Source organism: Cebus imitator, unplaced genomic scaffold (genome assembly GCF_001604975.1).
Source record: "Cebus imitator isolate Cc_AM_T3 unplaced genomic scaffold, Cebus_imitator-1.0 Scaffold694, whole genome shotgun sequence".
NCBI lineage: Eukaryota > Metazoa > Chordata > Mammalia > Primates > Cebidae > Cebus > Cebus imitator.
In genome coordinates, this window is record NW_016108009.1 from 230,371 (window position 1) to 251,696 (window position 21,326).

The 21,326-nt window shown below is 35.5% G+C and overlaps 1 protein-coding gene across 8 annotated transcripts in view; it reads right to left on the reverse strand.

The window, feature by feature from the left end:
- Positions 1-21,326, reverse strand: part of KCNT2 (potassium sodium-activated channel subfamily T member 2) — a 408,182-nt gene that overhangs the window by 60,657 nt on the left and 326,199 nt on the right. For all 8 annotated transcript variants that reach the window (XM_037734957.1, XM_037734956.1, XM_017518646.2 and 5 more), the window contains one exon: positions 17,291-17,402. In XM_037734957.1, the coding sequence (XP_037590885.1) occupies positions 17,291-17,402 (112 nt within the window). The remainder of the gene's footprint in view (positions 1-17,290; positions 17,403-21,326) is intronic.

Sequence of the window (21,326 nt, forward strand, 5' to 3'; positions counted from 1 at the left end):
GCCTCCTGGGTTCAGGCAATTCTCCTGCCTCAGCCTCCTGAGTAGCTGGGATTACAGGCACGCACCACCATGCCCAGCTAATTTTTTGTATTTTCAGTAGAGACAGGGTTTCACCATGTTGACCAGGATGGTCTCGATCTCTTGGCCTAGTGATCCACCCGCCTCGGCCTCCCAAAGTGCTGGGATTACAGGCTTGAGCCACCGCGCCCGGCCTCAACTGAAGTTTTTCTGATGATATTTTTTTCCTAACAAATACTTATATAAATATCTGAAAGAATTCCAATGACATTTAAATCATTAAAGATCTCGGACACTTTTACGTGTTTGGTCTTACCCACTTTTCCATTTGTTTTATTATCATGAACATGCGTGTTTCTTGGAAGAAGGAAATGTGTTTCTGGCAGAAATTTTGTTTCCTTTAATCTGTGTCCATAGATACCATATGGAATGAGATGATAAAATTATTGGATTTAACAGATCAGCGTGGGAGGTTAAAAAAAAAAATCAAGAATTTTATTGGCACAAATTCCTGGTTTCTGTACCCTACTTTCTCAACTATAATTCTTTGACAATCCTTCATTCTTTCCTCTAGAACCAATCACAATGTAAGTCCTAAATCTAGTGGTTTTTATCAGCATTCATCCTACTTGGACTTTCTGACAAACTACATTCTAACTCTAGAGATCTCTCTTCTCACATCACTCTACCTCAGCGTCCAGAATACTCTTGGACCCCTTGCCCATTTTCTCTGATTTGTTTTCTTTCTAGACTCTCCTTTATGAACATCAGGATAAAGTCCTTAGCTAAACTCACCTTCCTTATGAGTTAAGCTCACCTTTTTACTTTTTGTGGCTCTCTAACCCTTATATTTCTTAAGGCTTTACATTTATATATTTAAGTGCACAACCTTAGAGTATATCTGTGAGTGTGTGTGTGTGTGTGTGTGTGTGTGTGTGTATTTCATCCTGTTCCTGAGCTTCATTTCTGTATCACCAATTATTTTACTTATGTACTATAATTTTAATACGCTTAAATAAATGTATTATCTATCTCACTAAGGTCAGTTATTTCCCAGAATTCTCTCTTTAGTTTTAAGCAATACAAACACCCTGACAGTCCTAGACCAGGTCTTTATTATCTCATGCCTAATTTATTTATTTTTTTTTCCATTTATTTATTTTATTGCATTTTAGGTTTTGGGGTACATGTGAAGAACATGCAAGATTGCTGCATAGGTACAACACGTGGCAGTGTGATTTGCTGCCTTCCTCCTCATCACCTACATCTGTCATGCCTAATTTATTACAATAACTTACTAACCCTTTCCCTTTTCCCCATAGTGTCCCATTCAGATAAATATAGAAATTTCACATCAATATGATGAAAGTACAAGTCTGATGATGTCACTTCCCTCAAGTCCTCATTTAAAAACTTACCATGACTCCCCATTCATTGCCTCAAAAACTCCAAAGACTCAGCATTCAGGGCATTCTAAGGTCTGGCTACCAAACTACTTTCTGGGATGACTTTTCAGTACTTCTCAGCATGGATGTTAGTAAGTCAGAAGTTGATTGACTATTTAGTTAATCCTGAAAATTTCTTCCTCATATTTGGGTTCCAAATCACTGTGGATAACAATCTAATCTAATGAGGTCCTCCTCATTCTTCAAAATATATATCATGCTACCCACCCTGTGAGATCCTTTTGCACACACAGTGATGCTGCCCTTCTGCTGTGCAAATCACTCTGCATGTACGATTTCCTGCTTTTTGTTATTAAATTTCCTCGCAGAGGAAAAAAATATTTTTATAACACTGTTTTCAAAACCTATTGACTTTAAAGTTATATGGAAAAGTAAGATTTCAACTATCTGATTACATCCTGATAAGAATACATTACACAATTATTTTCTCTGTTAGTTCTGGACAATGAATAATTTGGATTAATTTTATGAACTGCACTTTATCATGTTGACTTTACATATGAAAAATGAGAATTAGAGATGACTAATACTTAGTCCTAACTATCCAGTTAAATTTTTGTGACACTATAATTTACCTACCTCATTCTATCTCAAAAAAAAAAAAAAAAAAAAAAAAAAACCAACATATGGCTAGAAGATACAAACTGGCAGTAATTACTCCAAATCTGAACTACAGAAGGGTTTCATTTGGACTGTATAAATTTACTGAAGTTTAATAATGTTTCAACATTTAACATTTAATATAAAAATCTACATTTCTGACTTATTTGAAACTTGGAGAATCAGATATCATAGGTCATGGCAGCAACTGGACAGAATTTTTTACTTCACTAATTTACATTCCTCACTTGCATCAAAAGGCTTTTATTTTATACTTTGGAAAATAAAATATTTAGAAATTAGTCTAGGGATCTACTAACCCATATCTTGCTCTAAAGTAACTTAAGTGAATAGTAATTTTATAAGAAAATAACATAGTTAGTAAACTAAATACATTTTAAATGTGACTTAAAAAAACAGAATATTTCTAATTGACTACAAAATATTCCATGGCTTAGGAGACAATTCTAAGCAATGCAACCAACAAATATTTGTCAATTTACTTTTATGAATCAGGCACTGAACTGGGTTATTAGTATACAATAATAATTAACAAAACTTTCCCAGTTCTATAGGGCTATATATATATATACTTTCACTGAGGACACACTTAAACATCAAACATTGCAAAGGCATGTCTAAAAAACATTTGACAAAATGCAACATCCTTTTATGATGGAAAACTCTCCATAAACAAGACATAGCAGAAATGCACCTCAACATAATATAGGCCATGTATGAAAAGTCCACAGCTAACATTACACTCAATGGTGGAAAGTTAAAGGCTTTTCTTCTAAGATCAGAGGCTAGCCAATGATGCCCATTCAAACAACTTCTGTTCAACAGAGTATTAGAAGTTTTGGCCAGAGCAATTAGACAAGAAAAAGAAGTAAAAGACATCCAAATAGAAAAGGAAGAAATGAAATTGTCTCTGCTTGCTGATGCCATGAACTTATAATATATAAAAACCTTAAATACTTCACCAAAAAGCTGTTAGAACTGATAAAAAAAAAATCGGTAAATTTGCAGGGTACAAAACCAACACAGAGAAGTCAGCAGTGATTCTTTATAATAAAAACAAAGTACCTGAAAAAATAATTAAGAAATCAGTCCCATGCAAGATAGCATCAAAAAACAAAATAAAATATGTAGTAATAAATTTAATCAAGGAGGTAAAAGATCTTTATATTATAAATTATAAAACACCGATAAAAGAAATTATAGATGACACAAATAAATGTAAAGCTATACTATGGTCATAAACTAGAAGAAACAATATTGTTAAAATGTCCATCGTACTCAAAGTGATCTTCAGATTTACTGCAATCCTCATTGAAATATCAATGTCACTTTTCACAGAATTTATATAAAACAGTCCTGAAATTTGTATAGACTCAGAAAAGACCTCAAATAGCCAAGCAATCTTGAGAGAAAAACAAAACACCAACAACCAAAAAACAAAGCTGGAGACATCACACTACCTGACTTCAAAATCTATTACAAAGTCATCAAAATAACATGGTACTGGCCAAAAAGCAGACACGCAGATTGACCAACAGAACAGCATAAGGAGCTCGGAAATAAACCCATGAATTTATGGTCAATTGAATTTTTTTTAACAAAGCTGCCATGGCCATACCATGGAGAAAAGACCATCTCTTCACTAAACTGTGCTGGGAAAACTGGGTATCTGCAAGCAAAAGAACGAAATTGGACCCTTATCTATTCCTATATACAAGTATCAACTCGTAGTAAATTAAAGACTTAAATGTAAGGCCACAAATTGTCAAACTATTAAAAGAAAACATAGAGAAAGTATTCCACAATATTGCTCTGGGCAGTAATTTATTGTCTAGGAACCCAAAAGCACAAGCAGCAAGAACACAAACAAATTGGATTATATCAAACTAAAAACCTTCTACACACACAAGAAACAAAACAAAATTAATGGAATGAACATGCAGCCTATACACTAGGAGAAAATATCTGCAAGTAATACATTTGATAAGGGGTTAATATGAAAAATATATAAGGATTCAAACAACTCAAAAGCAATAAAACAAATAACCCAGTTTTTCTTCTATTTAACTTATACATTAGACTTCCTTACAAGATTTTATTTAAACAGAGGATACTGTGGCTAAAAAAATATCTTAAAAACACTGGTGCATAATAGCACCCAAGCATTTGGCTCCAATTGATATAAAATCTTCAGTGTGAGGTCGATACACATACACACACACACACACACACACACATATATATATGTCACACTGTACCCAATTAATAATGCAATTATTATTCGTCAGTTAAAAATAAAAATACAGAATAAAAGAATAAAACATTTCTACTTTTTAAAATGAGAATCTGCAGAAGTTAAAAGAGTGGTCTTTCTTCTGTTTTTATAAACTATAAAATAAACTATATGTATCCATAATACTTAAAAATACAAGTAAAGCTAAGTTCTATATGATTTATTGTTGTTCAAAAATTTTAACTCTTAAGAGGCAACTATAATTCTAAAAATAACTAAAATAGGCAAATTCAACAGTAATATCCATGACAAGAGAAAGTCTGAAAACCAAAACAAATTGTAAAATGCAAGAAACGAGATGGAGAATTAGAACCACTCAAAATGTCTACAGAAATATTTGGCAATCCCCATTGGGTTAAATTTTGGAACAGAAAAGGTTAGAATATAGTCTTCATATAAGAATTAAGGAGGATATTCCACTCCTTCTAACTGCAGTGTCAGTGTAAAAACTACATTTTGAGTAAGGCAAAAAAAAAAAAAGTATTTTTACTGAGCATAAAAACCATCATTCAAGAGATTAAAGTTAGGAAGTCTTACTTTTATTATTAAAATTATCATTCAAGAGATTAGCTTTAAGTTAGGAAGGCTATATATTTAAAGATAATATTTAAATATCTAAGTCCTTAGACGATAACAAAGAATGCATAATTTTTCTGTGTAAGTTTTATGACATGGAGGGCTGTCAATGTAAATTATATCATGATTTTGAACTAACAGGAGTGCAGATGAATGATTCGTTGCCGAGTCTAGACTATTTTGTTGTTTTGATACACCAAATCTGTTCCATATGTTATACTTCTAAAATACTGCTTACCTCAGTTATGATCACATGAGCACATGATGAATTGTTATAATCACATGAGCACATGATGAATTTCATTCACTAATGTGGTCCCACAGATCAAAATCATTTTCAAAGTAAAGAATGAAATATATAAATATACTATTATCTGTTTTATTTATTAAAGAAAAACTATCCTAAGTTTAGTTTTATGATCTGACGACAGTTTGAAGCCACAAGAATTAAGTTTAAACATTTTACATAAATAAGAAAATATGGTTATAGAAATTACAAAAAATGAAATGATACCAGAGACCAAACTTTTTTCAAGAAGAGTTAACAGTAATTTAAAAATGTTCATATTCATCTGATAGTATGATTATGAAAATGAATATATTACAAATATGAATAAGTACGTGGAGACTATAATTTTAGATTCCTAATATATTATTGAAAGGAATTTGGAAGAACTACAGAAACTAAAAATTCTATATCTTGTGGAGAAATGTATGCACTGAAAATAGTAAATTATCTGAACCTTTTCTGAGCCTGTACAGCTAGTACTCGACTTACGACCACGATTGGTTCCGACAGACCGGTCGTAACATGATTTGGCCGTAAGTTGAGTAGGCTATATGCACGCGGAGATGGTAGTGCTGCCGGAAGCTGGTCCGCACTGTCGTACGCCCAGCTGGGCAACGTTTGCGCTGCCAGACGCGGAGCAGTCGTTGCTAGCGATTGTGGTCGTACGGTCCAATGGTCGTAAGTTGCATAGGTCGTAAGTCAATCAATACCTGTATTTCTTCTCCCTCTATATTAATAAGTGTGTCCATCGTTATTTGATTCTGTTTTGCTAGTCTGCAAGGCACTACTCATTTTTGAATTCAGAGTCAAAGAAAGTACAGTGTATTTAATCAGCCTTCCATTTCAAGGCACAGAGAAACGAAATAGGAATCCTGGACTTCACAGCCCGTCAAATAAAAGGACATTTCAAAACATTAAAGGCAACAGAGTACCAGATGTATTATATTGGGGAAATGAACATTTATTTGTAAGTGAATTTACTTTAGATATCTTTCTCCTTTCTATAACCTGTAGAGGAGTTTACCTGAGAGATTCTGTGTGAATACTGTCATTATATTTAGCTTGAACTGACGGGATACAGGTATTGATTGACTTACAACGTATGCAACTTACGACCATTCGACTTTACGACCACAATCGCTAGCCACGACTGCTCCACGTCTGGCAGCGCAAACGCTGCCCAGCTGGGTGTACGACAGTGCGGACCAGATTCCGGCAGCACTACCATCTCCGCATGCGCCATTTCAACTGTACATATAGCGTACTCAACTTATGACCAAATCGTGTTACGACTGGTCTGTCGAAACCAATCGTGGTCGTAAGTTGAGCACTCGCTGTAATAAAGAAAAGTCATTGGTTTAACGTCCTTGTCTATTTTGATGCTCACTTTAACATATCAAATAGGAAGCACGCTCAAAAGGTACCTTTGTCATCCTAGATGATACTTTCCTTTTTGTGACTTACAAGCATTTTTGTTTCTTTCATTTATCAAGAAGTGAAATGAATTTTGCAATCTCTCTTTCTCTTTCTGTAGGAGTGTGTGTGTGTGTGTGTGTGTGTGTGTGTGTAAGTTTACAAAAAGACAATTGCTGGACGTCCTAAGAACAATAAGCAGTTAACCACTGTATTATAAATTATTTATTTTCATAAAATAATTAACTTTATAAAATTATCACATTTAAATAATTTTATTGACTTAGTCACATAAATTCTTTTCTTTTCTGCATTTAATATATCAATTTTAATGGTTTTATCAATTCACTATACATTCCTCATGACAACAGACACAGATACAGCAGCTGTGTGGTACTCTTCCATGGAGAGCTAATCACATTGAATTCGAAGTGAATGTCCTCCCTGCCTAAGCATGGCACAGTCTTAGTGACATAATGTGAAGACTTTGGGCTTACTGTGTAAAAATCACAATCCTATAAATATTATTAATAGACAAATTTTTACAGATATTTTACCATGTAATTTAAATTTTAGAAGTTTTGATAAAATTGCTAGTAGTCTATATGCAGAAAGCACATCACACTGACAGTGCAGAGGCAAAGATTTTGCAGAGGTATATCAGCTTTCCAGATTGTGCAGGTTACACACAATACGATATCAATCTTATTCCTAAGAGATCCCAAAAAGATATGTCAAAGCCTAGCTGTAAACTATAGTACTTTATATATCTATATTAATAAAAATAAAATCCTCAAATCTTAATAAGAAACTTTAAATGCAGGCTGCATAAATGTTAGCCGGCTCATAAAGACACTGTAGAAGTTGAAAAATGATTGCTATATTTCAGTGTTTATTCCCACTCAACATACTGCCTTCTAAGCTTCCTTTATTTTTGTTCAAAGCATGATCTTAAAGACATGTTTAAGTTAACTGATGTCATGCAGGGTACCTACACTGTATTATGGCACATGTTGGTGGCCCTCTGTGCCCTAGATATATGCACACAGGGTGCAAGTTAAAAACTACAGGGGAAAATTGGTTTGGATCCTCTTCATTTCATTTGTTTAGCTTTTCTGTTGTTTTTCTCTATTGCACGTATTCATGTGAATAAATCCTTTTTAAGTTAACCCTTTACTTTTCCTTCCACGTGTATTTTCTTATATACTGTGAATGTGAAAACCTAACTAGTACACTTGATCTTGTTTCCATATGAAAGTGCAAGTCTTTATTAATTTAGATTGCCTGAACAGAATATCCTATGATGAAGAAGGAAAATGGAGAGATGTTTCTTTTTAACTCTGCAGGTCAGAGACGAAGCCAGGCCTTTCCATTTTTCAATACTGCATATTTAATCTGCAACAAAAACATTAAGCCATAACAGCCTTTTTATGTATTAGTTTGTCACCTCTGCACTGCAAAATAAATACTAAATTTTTTATTTTTTAAAAAATAGACAAATTTCCACATTAAAAATTGTTATCCATATAAATTGTATTTAAAACTTTTCTAGAATAGATTGGGCAATGTTTTTCCTCACTTAAACAAACAGAAACTAATTAGTATTCTTTTCAAAATCTTTTTGGATGAATATAGAGACAAGGTAAATATTTTCTTAAAAACAGGATAAGAATCTTTCTTAATGAATCAAATTCAGTGTTGGCAGGTAGTACCAAACTCCCACTCAGCTGTTCCGGAACCTGGATCATGAATACAAAGTAGCTTAATTTGTCTGGACAGAAAAAATTAGTAAGACAATGTGCTTTTGTTTGTTTTCATATACGTGTCACCCATCAAATTATAAAATCTATGTGGTTTAATTTTGTAATGCCTAGCATTCATTTGGCTCATAGTATGTGCTCAGTAAACATTTATTCACTTGAGTTTAAATTGAGAACGTGTAAGTTTGCCTTCCTGCTATTCCATAGTGAAAATATATTGAAAAAATGACATTTTTACCATATTTCTCCCAGAAGGTATCTCCAATTACTGGTAGAAATTCTTATCGTTTTGTTCCACCAGTGACTAAAACGGTAATATATAACTTATAGACATGACTATTTGCATTCTGACACCAATTCTCTGGCATGAAGTGTGTGACCTACAATTGAGCTCAACTGTGATACTAATGGCCTGGAGTTGGCAAAGACACCACACGTTAAAGGTCTCAGTCTCACACGACTGCGCCCAATTTAAACACCAGCCATAAGTCCTAGGTGTCCTCAAGCCAACTGTATTCCTGCCCAGCCAGCTACACATCTGGGGCTCCCATAAACCCTCAGATTCAATAATTAGCTAATATAACTCACAGAACAACAAAAGCACCATACATATGATAACAATGCTATTCTAAATGAACAGTAGATGAAAGGGTGTGTGGGGGAAAGTCTTAAATGGTCTCCCAAGCACAGGAACTTCCGTGACTATGATGTTAGGTGCCCCATTCTCCCAGGACATCAACATATTCACCAACCAGGAAGCAGTCAAGCCTCACTTTTCAGAGTTTTTATTGAGGCTTCATTATGCGGGTATGATTAATTAAATCATGAGTCATGTGATGAAACACAGCCCCCCCCCCCCACCCCGGCCAGTCCCTTTCTCCTCCCTAGAGTTGGGGGTAAAGGCGAAAAGTTTCAACTTTTTAATCAGAGTTTTCTTTTTCTGGTGGCCACCCCAGCTTATAGAGGTGCCCCCTCCATAAGTCCCTTCGTTAACATAGCATCTGTGGTATGGTTGAAGAGTATGAATTACAAAACATACTCTTATCACACAGAAAATTAAAGGACTTTTGAAGGTCTCAGCCAGGAACCAGGGACAAAGACCAAGTATTTGTTTTTATTATACCACCTAGTCATCTCACATTTTCATTATTTTGCTTCTTACATTAGAGTGTAATTATCATATGATTGTATTGTGTGATTATGATCACCATTTGGGAATGGGGATCACTCAAAAGCAATTTTAAAGAAAGCAGTCTAGAAGCAAATTGTGCACAGATATACAGCTGAATAAAAGGCTTTGTAAGTACATCAAAGCAAGAGAAAAGAAGCCTTTGGAAGAAAATGAGACAAAACTTTCCCTTTTTTTCTATTACTGTTTTCTTCTTTTCCATTTCCTTTTCTCCTCACCTTTTCCATCTCTATTCAGCTCTTCTACTGTGTTTCCAATACCTGTTATGCCTACTTTGTTGGGATAAGGGTCACTGACCTTCAAACATGAAAAGCAACAGTGAGAAAACCAGTGGTGATAGGAGTATTCAGGACAAGAATAATGAAAAAAAAATCAGCAAAAAGAGTGGACAACAATCAAAGAAAGGTCAGATGGAAAGGAAAATGGGCACAAGTACTGTCACCAAGATGGCAGAACCCAAAGTAACCCGCTCATTTCTCCCCAAAACAACAAAATACTCAACATTACTAATCATGAGGGAAACGGAAATCAAGGCCACAGTGAGACATCATCTAACTCCAGTTAGAATGGCTACTATCAAAAGATCAAAAAGACAAAAAGTAACAAATGACAGCAAGGATGCAGAGAAATGAGAACGCTTATAACTGTTGGTTCTAAGAATGCAAAGTGGTACAGCAATTATGGACAATAATATGAACACTCTTGAAAAAACTGGCAGAACTGTCACATGATCCAGCAATCTCACCGCTGGGTATACATCCAAAAGAAAATTAGTATTTCAAAGGGGTGTCTGCACTCCCATGTTTATAAGGGCAGCATTCAGAACAGCCAAGATGGAGAATTAACCTACGTGTTCATTAATAGACGACTGGCTAAAGAAAATGTGATATGTATGCACAGCAGAATATTATGAATCTGTAAAAATAATGAAATCGTGTTATTTGCAGCAACATGGATGGTTTCTCTTAACATAATAGTCATTACGTTAAGAAAAAAAAGCCAGGTACAGAAAGACAAGTATCTCATGTGTTCACTCATACGTGGAAGATTTTTTAAAAAGTAGATTTCATGGAGATAGAGAGTAGAATGGTAGTTACCAAAAACTGGGGAAGAAATAGAGGAAAAGGGAATGAAGAGAAGCTGGTTAATGAGTACAAAAAATATAGTTAGATACAAGGAATAGATTCTAGTAGTCAACAGTACAGTAAAGAAATTATAGTTAATAAGAATTTATAGTGTATTTCAAAATAACTGGAAGAGACCGATCGTAATGTTCCCAACACAAAGAAAAAACAAAGGTTTAAAGTGAAGAATATCCTAGTTACTCTCATTTAATCATTACACATTGTATGCCTGTGTTAAAATATCCCAAAATATGTACAACTATAGTATATCAATTTTAAAATATAAAAGGCAAATAAAAAGTAAAGCATGATGTTTAGGAAATGTTTTGATAGAGTGTTCAAATTTGAAGAAATTAAGTGTGATGTATTATATTTAACAGGGAATACTGACTCTTCACAAAAATCCACTACCCTCTTCTTCCTAGGCATATAATCAGACTATATTTCCTAGGCTCTCTCAAGTTAAGTGTGGCTATGTGATTAAATTCCAGGCAGTCCATACCAATGAAAGTGCTATGTGCCACTCCCAGTGCTGGCTCATGAAAACATTCATCAATTTACTGTTGGTATATGTCTACTGTTCCTTCCTGCATTTAATTGAACATTACTTGAAAGACAGAAGCTAAGGCACTTAGTTTCAAGCAGAGATGAAAGGAAAAAGGAAACTGGGATTAACAATCTGCCAGATTTTTAAACTGTCAGCTTCTGGATTTCAACAGAATAGGAGACAAATCTGAATGAAAAAAAATAAAAAGACTTTAAACAACAAAGTTCAGCTGGGTGTAGTGGCTCACGTCTGTAATCCCAGCACTTTGGGGGCTGAGGCGAGTGGATCACCTGAGGTCAGGAGTTCAAGACCAGCCTGGTCAACATGGTGAAACCCCATCTCTACTAAAAATACAAAAAACAGCTGGGTGTGGTGGTGCATGCCTGTAGTCCCACCTACTTGGGAGGCTGAGGCAGAAAAATCCCTTGTACCCAGGAGGCGCAGGTTGCAGTAAGCTGAGATCATGCCATTGCAGTCCAGCCTGGGCAACAGGAGAGAAATTCCGTCTCTAAAAACAAAACAAACATAAAAGAAAGTTCAATACAAATCTCTGTCTCAATAACTGGAAGGTATTTCTATAAAAATCAGAGAAATGCATTGCTTGTGAAAGCAAAGAAATGAAGAATTTGTAACCTATGTTTCAGAAGAAACTTTGGGTATATGCCTGGGCATAAAACTGAATGGGGGTAAGAGTGCAAAAAGTTTATCAATTTTTTCAGAGAAGTCAGCATTATAGTCTGAAAAACGTTTAATCTTTGCAAGCTTTCATAAGCATAAAAATCTTCAAACTTCCTCAAACTTGCATAAGCAAGTAGCAGGCTACAAAAATTACACAGGCTGCAAGGAGTGTGTATTTCTGAAGTGACATAGGTAACGATGGCTTAGGAAGAAGCTTGGGTGGAAAGACAGAGGCCACAGAAAACAGTAGAAAAGGGAGTTTCTCAAGATAGCAAGGAGTAATCAATGAACTTCACAACATTGTTCACGTATGAACTAGTTATCCTTCCACCTTTTTAGCTCTTTTCATTTGTCATTGAAAGACAGTATCGTGATGATGGAATTCAGGACATACTACTCCAAAATATGTCAACTTGACAGGTGAGAAAACAGCAGCAGCAGAAAGGACACTCTAACCTTCTCTTACCCCTTCTTCCCTGAAGCCGGCCATAAATCTTAGCTGACCTTACACTCCAAGTAGGAGCTAAGATCCTGATTCCAGAGGGGTGCTCCCTGTTCTCAGAGGAGGACAATGTCCTCATGCCTTAAGACATAGGGACGCCAAGAGGAATTTGAAAAGCCAGTCCTTGCTAAGTCACCTCCCTAATTTATTACCATGATACCCCCTTTGGCCAATCATAACTCTATACAGCTTCCACTCCTACGCATATAAATACACAGATTTCTCTGTTTCTTTGAGTCTTTATTTCTGAAGACATATGTCACATAAAATTTATATTCAATACATTTGTTATTTTTTTCTCTTGTTAAACTGCCTTTTGGTATAGGGGCCTCTGCAATGGGTGAGAATTTTTTTCTCCCTATTGGAGTTAAATAATACCCAAAAATATAGTGCCTTGACATGCTGAACAGAAGCAGCCTCTCAAGATCTCTCCGACTCCCCACCTCCCTACAACCTCCTCTCAATCCTTTCTCTCCCAAAGCTCAGGATGAAGTTGTTCTCTGAAGTTCCCTTATTAGCCTAAAGTCTGGGCCTGCCAAAGAAAACAATTACTTCTGGTCACTTCCTTGAGTTTTCATTAACTGAACTCCCATCATAGGGAGCAAGACTGAAGTCTGTCAGCACACCTGAGCAGCTTTTGTCAAAACCATTGTCTGCTCTGTGGGCCCAACAGACTTTGTCCCAAGCCATATTATATGTTCTTTAAGTCCACTGAACTCCCCTGAAGATCATTTACTGTGTCCTCCCAAAATCATTCATACCTCCCATCTCCCTTTCCCCTAGGAAGAAACTATGTAACCATGTGAACCCCTTTGCATGGTGGGGCAATCACTTGGTGATTCTCCCACAGGCATGCAAATCCATTTCTCCTCTTACTCTGCCTTCTGTGAGTTTAAGCAAACCTTCAAAGGGCAAAGGGAAAATTTTATCTTCACCCCTAAATCCCCTATAGTGGATATTCTTCACTAAATAGGTACTTTCAGAAAATCTGTGAAGAGTATTATTTCTGATACCAATGGAAATCATATATTAATATTTATTAGAATGCAAGGTCTACAAGGAAAACATCAAAACTTAATCATCACAAAAGTAAAGCAATTGGGAATAATATAGTTTAACATTATACATCTATCCCTATAAATCATATCACTTCTTAAACATGACTGAAGACCACTTAGTAGCAAAAAAAAAAAAGTATGTAAGCAGCCAAGCTGGTGTTTATTTCTGATTTTATGTATTTATTTATTTAATTATATTTTCCTTGAGACAGAATCTCTCTCTGTTGCCCAGGCTGGAGTGCAATGGTAGGATCACGGCTCACTACAATGTCTGCCTCCCAGGTCCAAGCAATTCTTATGCCTCAGGCTCCTAAGTAGCTGGGATTACAGGTGTGTGCCACCACGCCCAGCTAGTTTTTGTATTATTAGTAGAGATGGGGTTTCACCATGTTGGTCATGCTGGTCTTGAATTCCTGACCTCAAGTGATCCACTGACCTCAGCCTCCTAAAGTGCTGAGATTATAGGCATGAGCCACCATGTCAAGCTGTGATTTAAAATCTTAACTGTGTTTCTAAAGGTGAAGGTTCTCACCTGTGAGGGTGGAAGGCATCTACTTACAGATAGATGGAAACAATATTCATAATTATGTTTGGAAGAATAAAAATCCATGTATGCCTCAGCCAAAAGTAACTATAGAAAATGCTACTGATTGTTTAAATATTGGAAATAAAGATCAGTTTTCTAATCCTAAAAATATCCTTGCACCCAGAATACAAATTGGAAAGATAATTAAATACTGTTAGCTGTCATATCAGTATACATTAATGATTTAAAAAAATCCTTGATTTGAAGAGTTACCATATCATTCATGGCACATTATTAGTTTGATAGAGTTGCCATAACAAAGTACTATTGACTGGGTGTCATAAACATTACAAATGTATTGTGTTACAGTTGTGGAGGCTAGACGTCTGAAATAAAGATGTTGTCAAGGTTGGTTCCTTCTGAGGACTGTAAATGAAGGGTCTGTTCCAGGCCTTTCTCCTTGGCTAATAGGGGACTATCTTCTGTTTCCCTTCACGTTGCCTTCCTTTAAGGTGTGTCTGTCTCTGTCTCTAAATTGGCCCCTTTTACAAAAAAGTCAGTGAGCCACAAACTAGAAACCACCCTATGGTCTCCTTTGAAGTTGACTACCTCTCCAAAGACCACATGTCTAATGGTTAGGACCCAACACACCTTTTTTTTTGGATGGGGCATGACAGAGTACATAATTCAACACACAACAGTATAAAAATCTACAAAGTTTCTATGTTTTTAAATTTTTAAGTTTCTAAGACCCTAACTTTAACATAATATGGTAACAAGTGTATCAAATAATTTTCCACAGCTTTCAACATTCAAACTATTGATTTCAATTCCACTTCCTCCAGCCTTTCTATCCATGAATAATTTGGAAAAATGTTGATGTACTGAGTTTCTTTTTTCTTCTTGGGAAAACCATCTAAAAGATGTAAAGCCAAATACAATCTTAAAAAAAAAAAAAATTACCCTGATGACAAAAGTCCCTTCTCTTTTCCTTGGAGCATTTTCTTTAGAAAACTTATAATTGTAAATCCTTTCACTGTCAAAAACTTGTAACTGAAAATCCTTTCTCTGTTACTGAGATGGGTGCAAATCTCTGAAAACCTGAATAAACCTCTAGCCAGTTTTGCATTCCAGGAATGTCCTTCTTGTGGGCCTTCCGGCTACCTTTTTGAAATGTGAACATCAAGGAAGAAGGCAACTTGTGTCTCTCTCTTTGCGAGTTTAGCCTAGATACCTGGTTCTAAATTGTACCTTCTTATTTGCTGCAAATATGTTTTTATTTTTTTCTTTGGATAAAGAGATGTATGTAATTGGCATATATACCTCATATTTTTCTTCTTTTTCTCTAATGCAATAAACACACAACCATATCAACACAAATGCTCACAAATACGGAAAAACCTTCTACAATTACGACCTTGCTCCATCAACTGACTCGTCAACAACTTAATACACAGAATAAAATGTTTATTAGTGACAATATCAACAAACATAAAATGTGTAATTATGTTTTTAGTACCATTTATTTGAATACTAATTACATGTCGAATTCAGGGCTAAGAGTTTTGCATAGATTATGTACTATAATCTTTATAATGACCCTACTATTTAAAATAGCTTCTAACACTATTTTCCACATAAGAATCCCAAGGCTATGAAATAATTTATCCAGTTTTCATTCCTCAAAAGTAGTGGTGAATTGGGCCAATCTGACTGCAGAGCCTGGCTTCTTCATCACGAGATGATCCTACAACATGCCAGCATGGAATTCCTGCTGGATTTCTTATTATTTGGTTTGCTTTTGAGTCTGAATCAATTTAGCCCTGCTTGCTATCTTTTTTTATGCTGTTGAAGTGATGTGGCATAGTGGTAATTTTCTGTCCTGAAAGTCAATGGCCTTACGTTTCCCTTACAGAACTGAACTGGTAGCCGTATAATCTTGGAAGAATTATCTATTTAGTCTGAAACTCAATTCCCACATCTGGAAGCACTGCACAACAACAATTCCCCTGTGGCCACAAAAAACAGGGTAAGGCTCTATAAACATTCCGTGTGTGACTAGCTTTGATGAAATCAATAGATGAGGGTGCAGACATAACCTTACTCAACAATATGTTCCCCAGGAATTAGGACAGCATCTGGTTGGTCATAACTGGTAATCAAAATAAATAACTAATTAAAAAATATAAGGCATCATTTTCTCTACCTCCTATATTGTGATAAGAAATGAAAACAGCCTAGATTTAACATTTTCCTTATTTATTTATTTTAGAGACGATATCTCACTCTGCCACCCAGGCTGGAGTGCAGTGTCATGATCATAGCTCACTGTGGTCTCCAACTCCTGGGCTCAAGGGATTCTCCTGCCTCAATCTCCCATGTCACTCTGATTACAGGCATGAAGCACCACATCCAGGTCAACACGTTTTACATGTATAAGATTGGGTCTTTTTTTTTTCTAATTCTGCCAGTAAACGACTATTTAGTAGTAAGTCAAAGCTGAGTGCAAAAACCATGTACATCCGCACTAAACCTATATACTGAAAATGGAAACCAAATCTTTCTGACAATATAATATTACTTTGGAATTCCATTGTGTCTATTAGCATTATCCGGATCTCTTTCCAATCCCAATCAAGTCCCTGTTTTGAAATATCATCATTAAATTAAATTCCAAATCTCAGTAAACTTTGACCTGGTTTTCCTCCCTCTGAGACCTTGCCAAAGCTCTATTGAGGCAGTCTCCCTTACCGAGGTAAGCGATAAACTTAGCTTTACCTCAGGTTGTGTTGGTGATATGTGGGAAGCCAGCTTTCAACAAAGTCTATAGTCTTCTAAGACCCTAAGGATTTTTGGAAACTGCAAAGCCCTATGTAAAGACAGATTTCATGACATAGCAAACTACTTATAATATTATCAATATAATTGACATTATAAGTGAGTACAGATATTTCTATTGCATTTAATTCCTTCACGAATCACGTTTTTAATATATACTTAATAATAATAGAACAAAATATCTCCATCATATTTACCTGTGATATAAATTGTTCAAATCTATCAATTTCACATTTTTAAATAATTATAAACCAGAATTTCATCTCCCAAATATGAATTCAAAATAGCATTTTATTTTTACTGTCTCATGGGATTTCCAGTTACATATTTACATAATTATTTTTTGAATAAAGATGGTTAAATCTAATTTACTTGATAATGTGGGGTCTTACCTTTTCCAGTTTTGAAAGAGCAAGAGAGTAACAGTCTTTGGCTCTGAACTGCATGAATCTCATGTTGGCTGGGTGAGTAAGCTCTGTGATAATACTGAGACTGGAAAACAACCTACATTTCAAAAGAACAATTGCATTTCACTAACAATCCAATATGCTTTTTTTTAATATAACAACAGATTTATGAGTAATTCCTAGCCTTAGGCATAAAACTATATCCAATTACAATAGCAGACAATGCCACATAAAATCTTCTGTACGATGCACGAAAAAATGAAACACCATTTCCTCAAGAATATTTTAACAGACATTTTAACACAATAAGAAAAATAAATTCAGTAATTTGGCTTTTATTAGACATTTTCTCTTTACACTTATGGGACAGCATAGAAGAGAAACTCATGAAGCTGACTGAAGAAGTTACAAGGTTACTTTATGGATGGCATTGAAACAGAAATTTATAAAGATAAATATGCTGATTGGCAAAATTTCACATAATGAGCTTCTTGTCTATTATGTGAGCTCTTTCATGTCCTATGGCTTTCATTCTCATAGCATGCAGTTTTTAAATGTCAGATCTTGCTACAACAAACTTCTGAGGTGAGGAAATGATTTATATAAAATTTCATTGTAATGAATTGGGGCCAAGCTAAAGCATCGATAGTGTTCTCCAGAAGTATCCTGAGAATTTTTTCACAGGGCCCATGGCTTCACATGAACTTTCTTCCCATTTGACACTCCCTCAAAATATATACCAAAAGGTACACACATACATACAGGCTCACACAAGATTTCCTTCCCCAGAGAAAAGGTGCAGGATGATACCACAATAAATGGTTTTTATTTTTGCTGTTGCCGATGATCTGATCCTTACCTGATATCTATGCATCCCTGATTGCTTGACTTGTTTAAATATTTTGGTATTGTCTGTGGCACCCACTTCTGTGATAATCAGCTTTGTTTTCCATATGCATGATATGTCTTTACACTAACTTACGACCACTTAAAATTCCAATCACTAGGTTGAATCCATACCTAGAACTCAGGGACCAGACTGACTGCAAATATGCAGAATATAAACAGCCTGTTTGTGAGGCTCAGGAACAAATCAGCTCCTGCTGCTCTCAATTTATGCTCATTCGGTCAAGTGGGTGCTGTTACTTCCATGTGCCCGAGTGCTTGATGTGGTACATGCTTCTTTTTTAAATGGGAGCCCTGTCCCTGAGCCCCAGCACTACAGATGAGTTTTTACCTTTCCTCAGGTCTAACTCTGGAAGGAAGGCTGATGGATGATGTGTCAGGACTGCTCCCTCCTACTGAGGAGAGTAGGCCTTCCCTACTGCCTGCAGGGCCTTTCTTGGCCTTCAGCCCAGGCTTCTCTGACTATCTGCCTCTCAGGTTTGTTTCCACTGAGCTTTAGTCACCATTCCAGTTAAGACAGTAACACATTCTTAAAAAGACTTGTGGTTTTTTTTGCAGAGTTATCAGTGAAATTTAGACATCCTCTTATCCATTAGCCCAAATGGACTAACTGGGCCTTGTCTAATTAAGGCCTTTGAGAGCTAGGATATTATTGGATATTCTGTGAAATCTTTTAATAAAAGTAAGAAATATAGCCAGTATTATATGGATTAATCTCTATTTTGAGAATAAATACTATTATAGTTCTTGATTTAGGTAAATTTGAATAATTGTTATTGAAATAATATCAGCAAAACAACCAGGATATAATTTCCTTTGCTGAATTTAATGTTAAAAATACAGGAATTTTATTTGTGCAACTGATAACGTTCTCAATAATTCTGTGACCTTAAATTCATTACAGAAACTCTAAATATCCGATTCTGCAGAGAAAGGATGTAGCAAAGCATGAAGCTAGTGGCTACCCACAAAAGGTACTGTCTTTTAGTTATAATGTTATTACTATTTTCTTAGCTTTTTTCTTTTCCTAATGTTATTTATACCTGAAATGCCATTTCTTTTCTGTTTAATTTTCTCCTGAATCTCTATATTATGAATTCACAACCAATATTTAAAGTGGCTCTCAAATCCAATCAAGATGAAACTTAAAAATTTTTTAAAGCTAGAATAATCCTCTGCACCGTGGCTCCCCACTAGTTGATTTACTGATTATAATACCTGTCGGCCTCTACAGCATTCTGGTTGGTTTTATTCATGCCTTAGCTTTCCCAGTAGATCACAACATCTAGAAAGGCAAGGTTTCCCTCTCAATGCCTAAGACCTTACATTCCTTTAATTAGTAAATCTTTGTTAAAGTAAAGAATTATTCGATTCACGTTTGTGCTTTTGAGATGAAATCTTGATGAAGAGGGTGCTGAATTGAAATAGATTAGCTTACGGAGAAACGCGGTATTATCAATATTTCACATGATTTTCTTTTAGCAGCTCTAGTCTCACTCAGAAGTCACCCATGATAGTATATTCAACAAATAAAAGTTATCTGCTCAAAAACTCTTTAAAAATTAGAAAAGTGGCCTGATGGAAAAAATGTCAATTGACTTTTGCGCTGGCACACTCCATCTGGTAGGCCTGGGAAATGCCACCAACTGCCAAATTTCATACCATCTGGGAGTTTCAAAGTATTTATTTCAGAAATATTTTAAAATAACAATGTCACTAAAGATATTCACCATAATATGATTGTCACAGACAAAATTCAATCAACTGTGGAAATAGAAAATAAAATGAAAAATAAGACAAAAATGAATCAATGAACACAAAGCCTTATAGACTCATGCTGACAATAAATCCCTTATTCATGCACTGAACTTTAAAAAGAAAAATTAACCGACCTAAGTTTCTCCTCTTCGTCTTTTGCATTTTTTTTTTCTCTTTGGTGGATAACACGGGTCCATCAACAATAATTATAAATCACTATTCCAAGAGTTGTCTGTGTGTTAACTCATGTAATCTTCACATCAGGCAGAAGCCCTCACATTTTGTGTTTCCATCTGTACCCTCTCCTTCCCTAGGAAAAGCTGAGGGCGTCTGGCACCACCCTTACTCTGTCTCTTCAGTATCTTTAGATGTGTAGTGGTCTGTGCCAAGCCGTGAGGAGAGGTAAGCCCTGCAGGGCAAGTCTTGTGGCTGGCCATATGGCTCTTGACCACGGCTCTCAAGGGTGAATTTGAAAAGCCCACTTTGGCCTCTACCAAAGTCACATCCTCCTGCCTAATATTTTTATCTCTAGCTGCCTCACTTCTTTGGATCTCAATAGTTTCCAACTCATGTTAGAAATCAAGAGTGTCACATAACCTCTTCAAACTGCAGAAAACTACTCTATGATTTACCTCCAATTATTAAAGATGAGGAAACTGAGGCACAAAGAGACAAAATAACATGTTCAAGGTAACATTCTAGTAGGTGGTAGAGCCTGGGTTGCACCAGAGCATTAGGTTCTGAAGCTTCCCCTCACCATTATAATAAAGAGGAAGGTAGACCAATGTAAGGAAACGCAGATGATCCAAATAAAATAAAGTATTAACGATATGTAGCAACAGATTGGTATTTCATATATTAAAAATCCACGCTTTTAAAAATAATATTTTATAAATTACTTCCACTTAGCCTTAACAAATAATTTTCAAGTTTTTACTATTAGAAAGTTCCGGTCTCCAGGAGATAGATAAACACATCAAGTAAGATTCCTGACTTTAAACAGTATAACATAATAAATGAAACAATAAAAATTCACAAATTATAAGGACATATGTATTTTTCTAGGGGTGATAAACTGTGGCTGACTGAACACTCCTAGATGAAGTAGCATTAAGACATTAGTGAATGGATAGCTTATGAAGAAAATTTAGGACAGTGTTGAGATAGATATAAGGCTAGAGATGAAATTTATGAGGAAAATGTAGCTACAATGAAACTAATGAAAATTGTGTTTAACTTTTGGAACATTTTTATTTCCCTTAAAAACATGGTTTCTGGCCGGGCAAAATGACTCATGCCTTTAATCCCAGCACTTTGGGAGGCCAAGCTGGTGGATCACGAGATCAGGAGTTGAAGA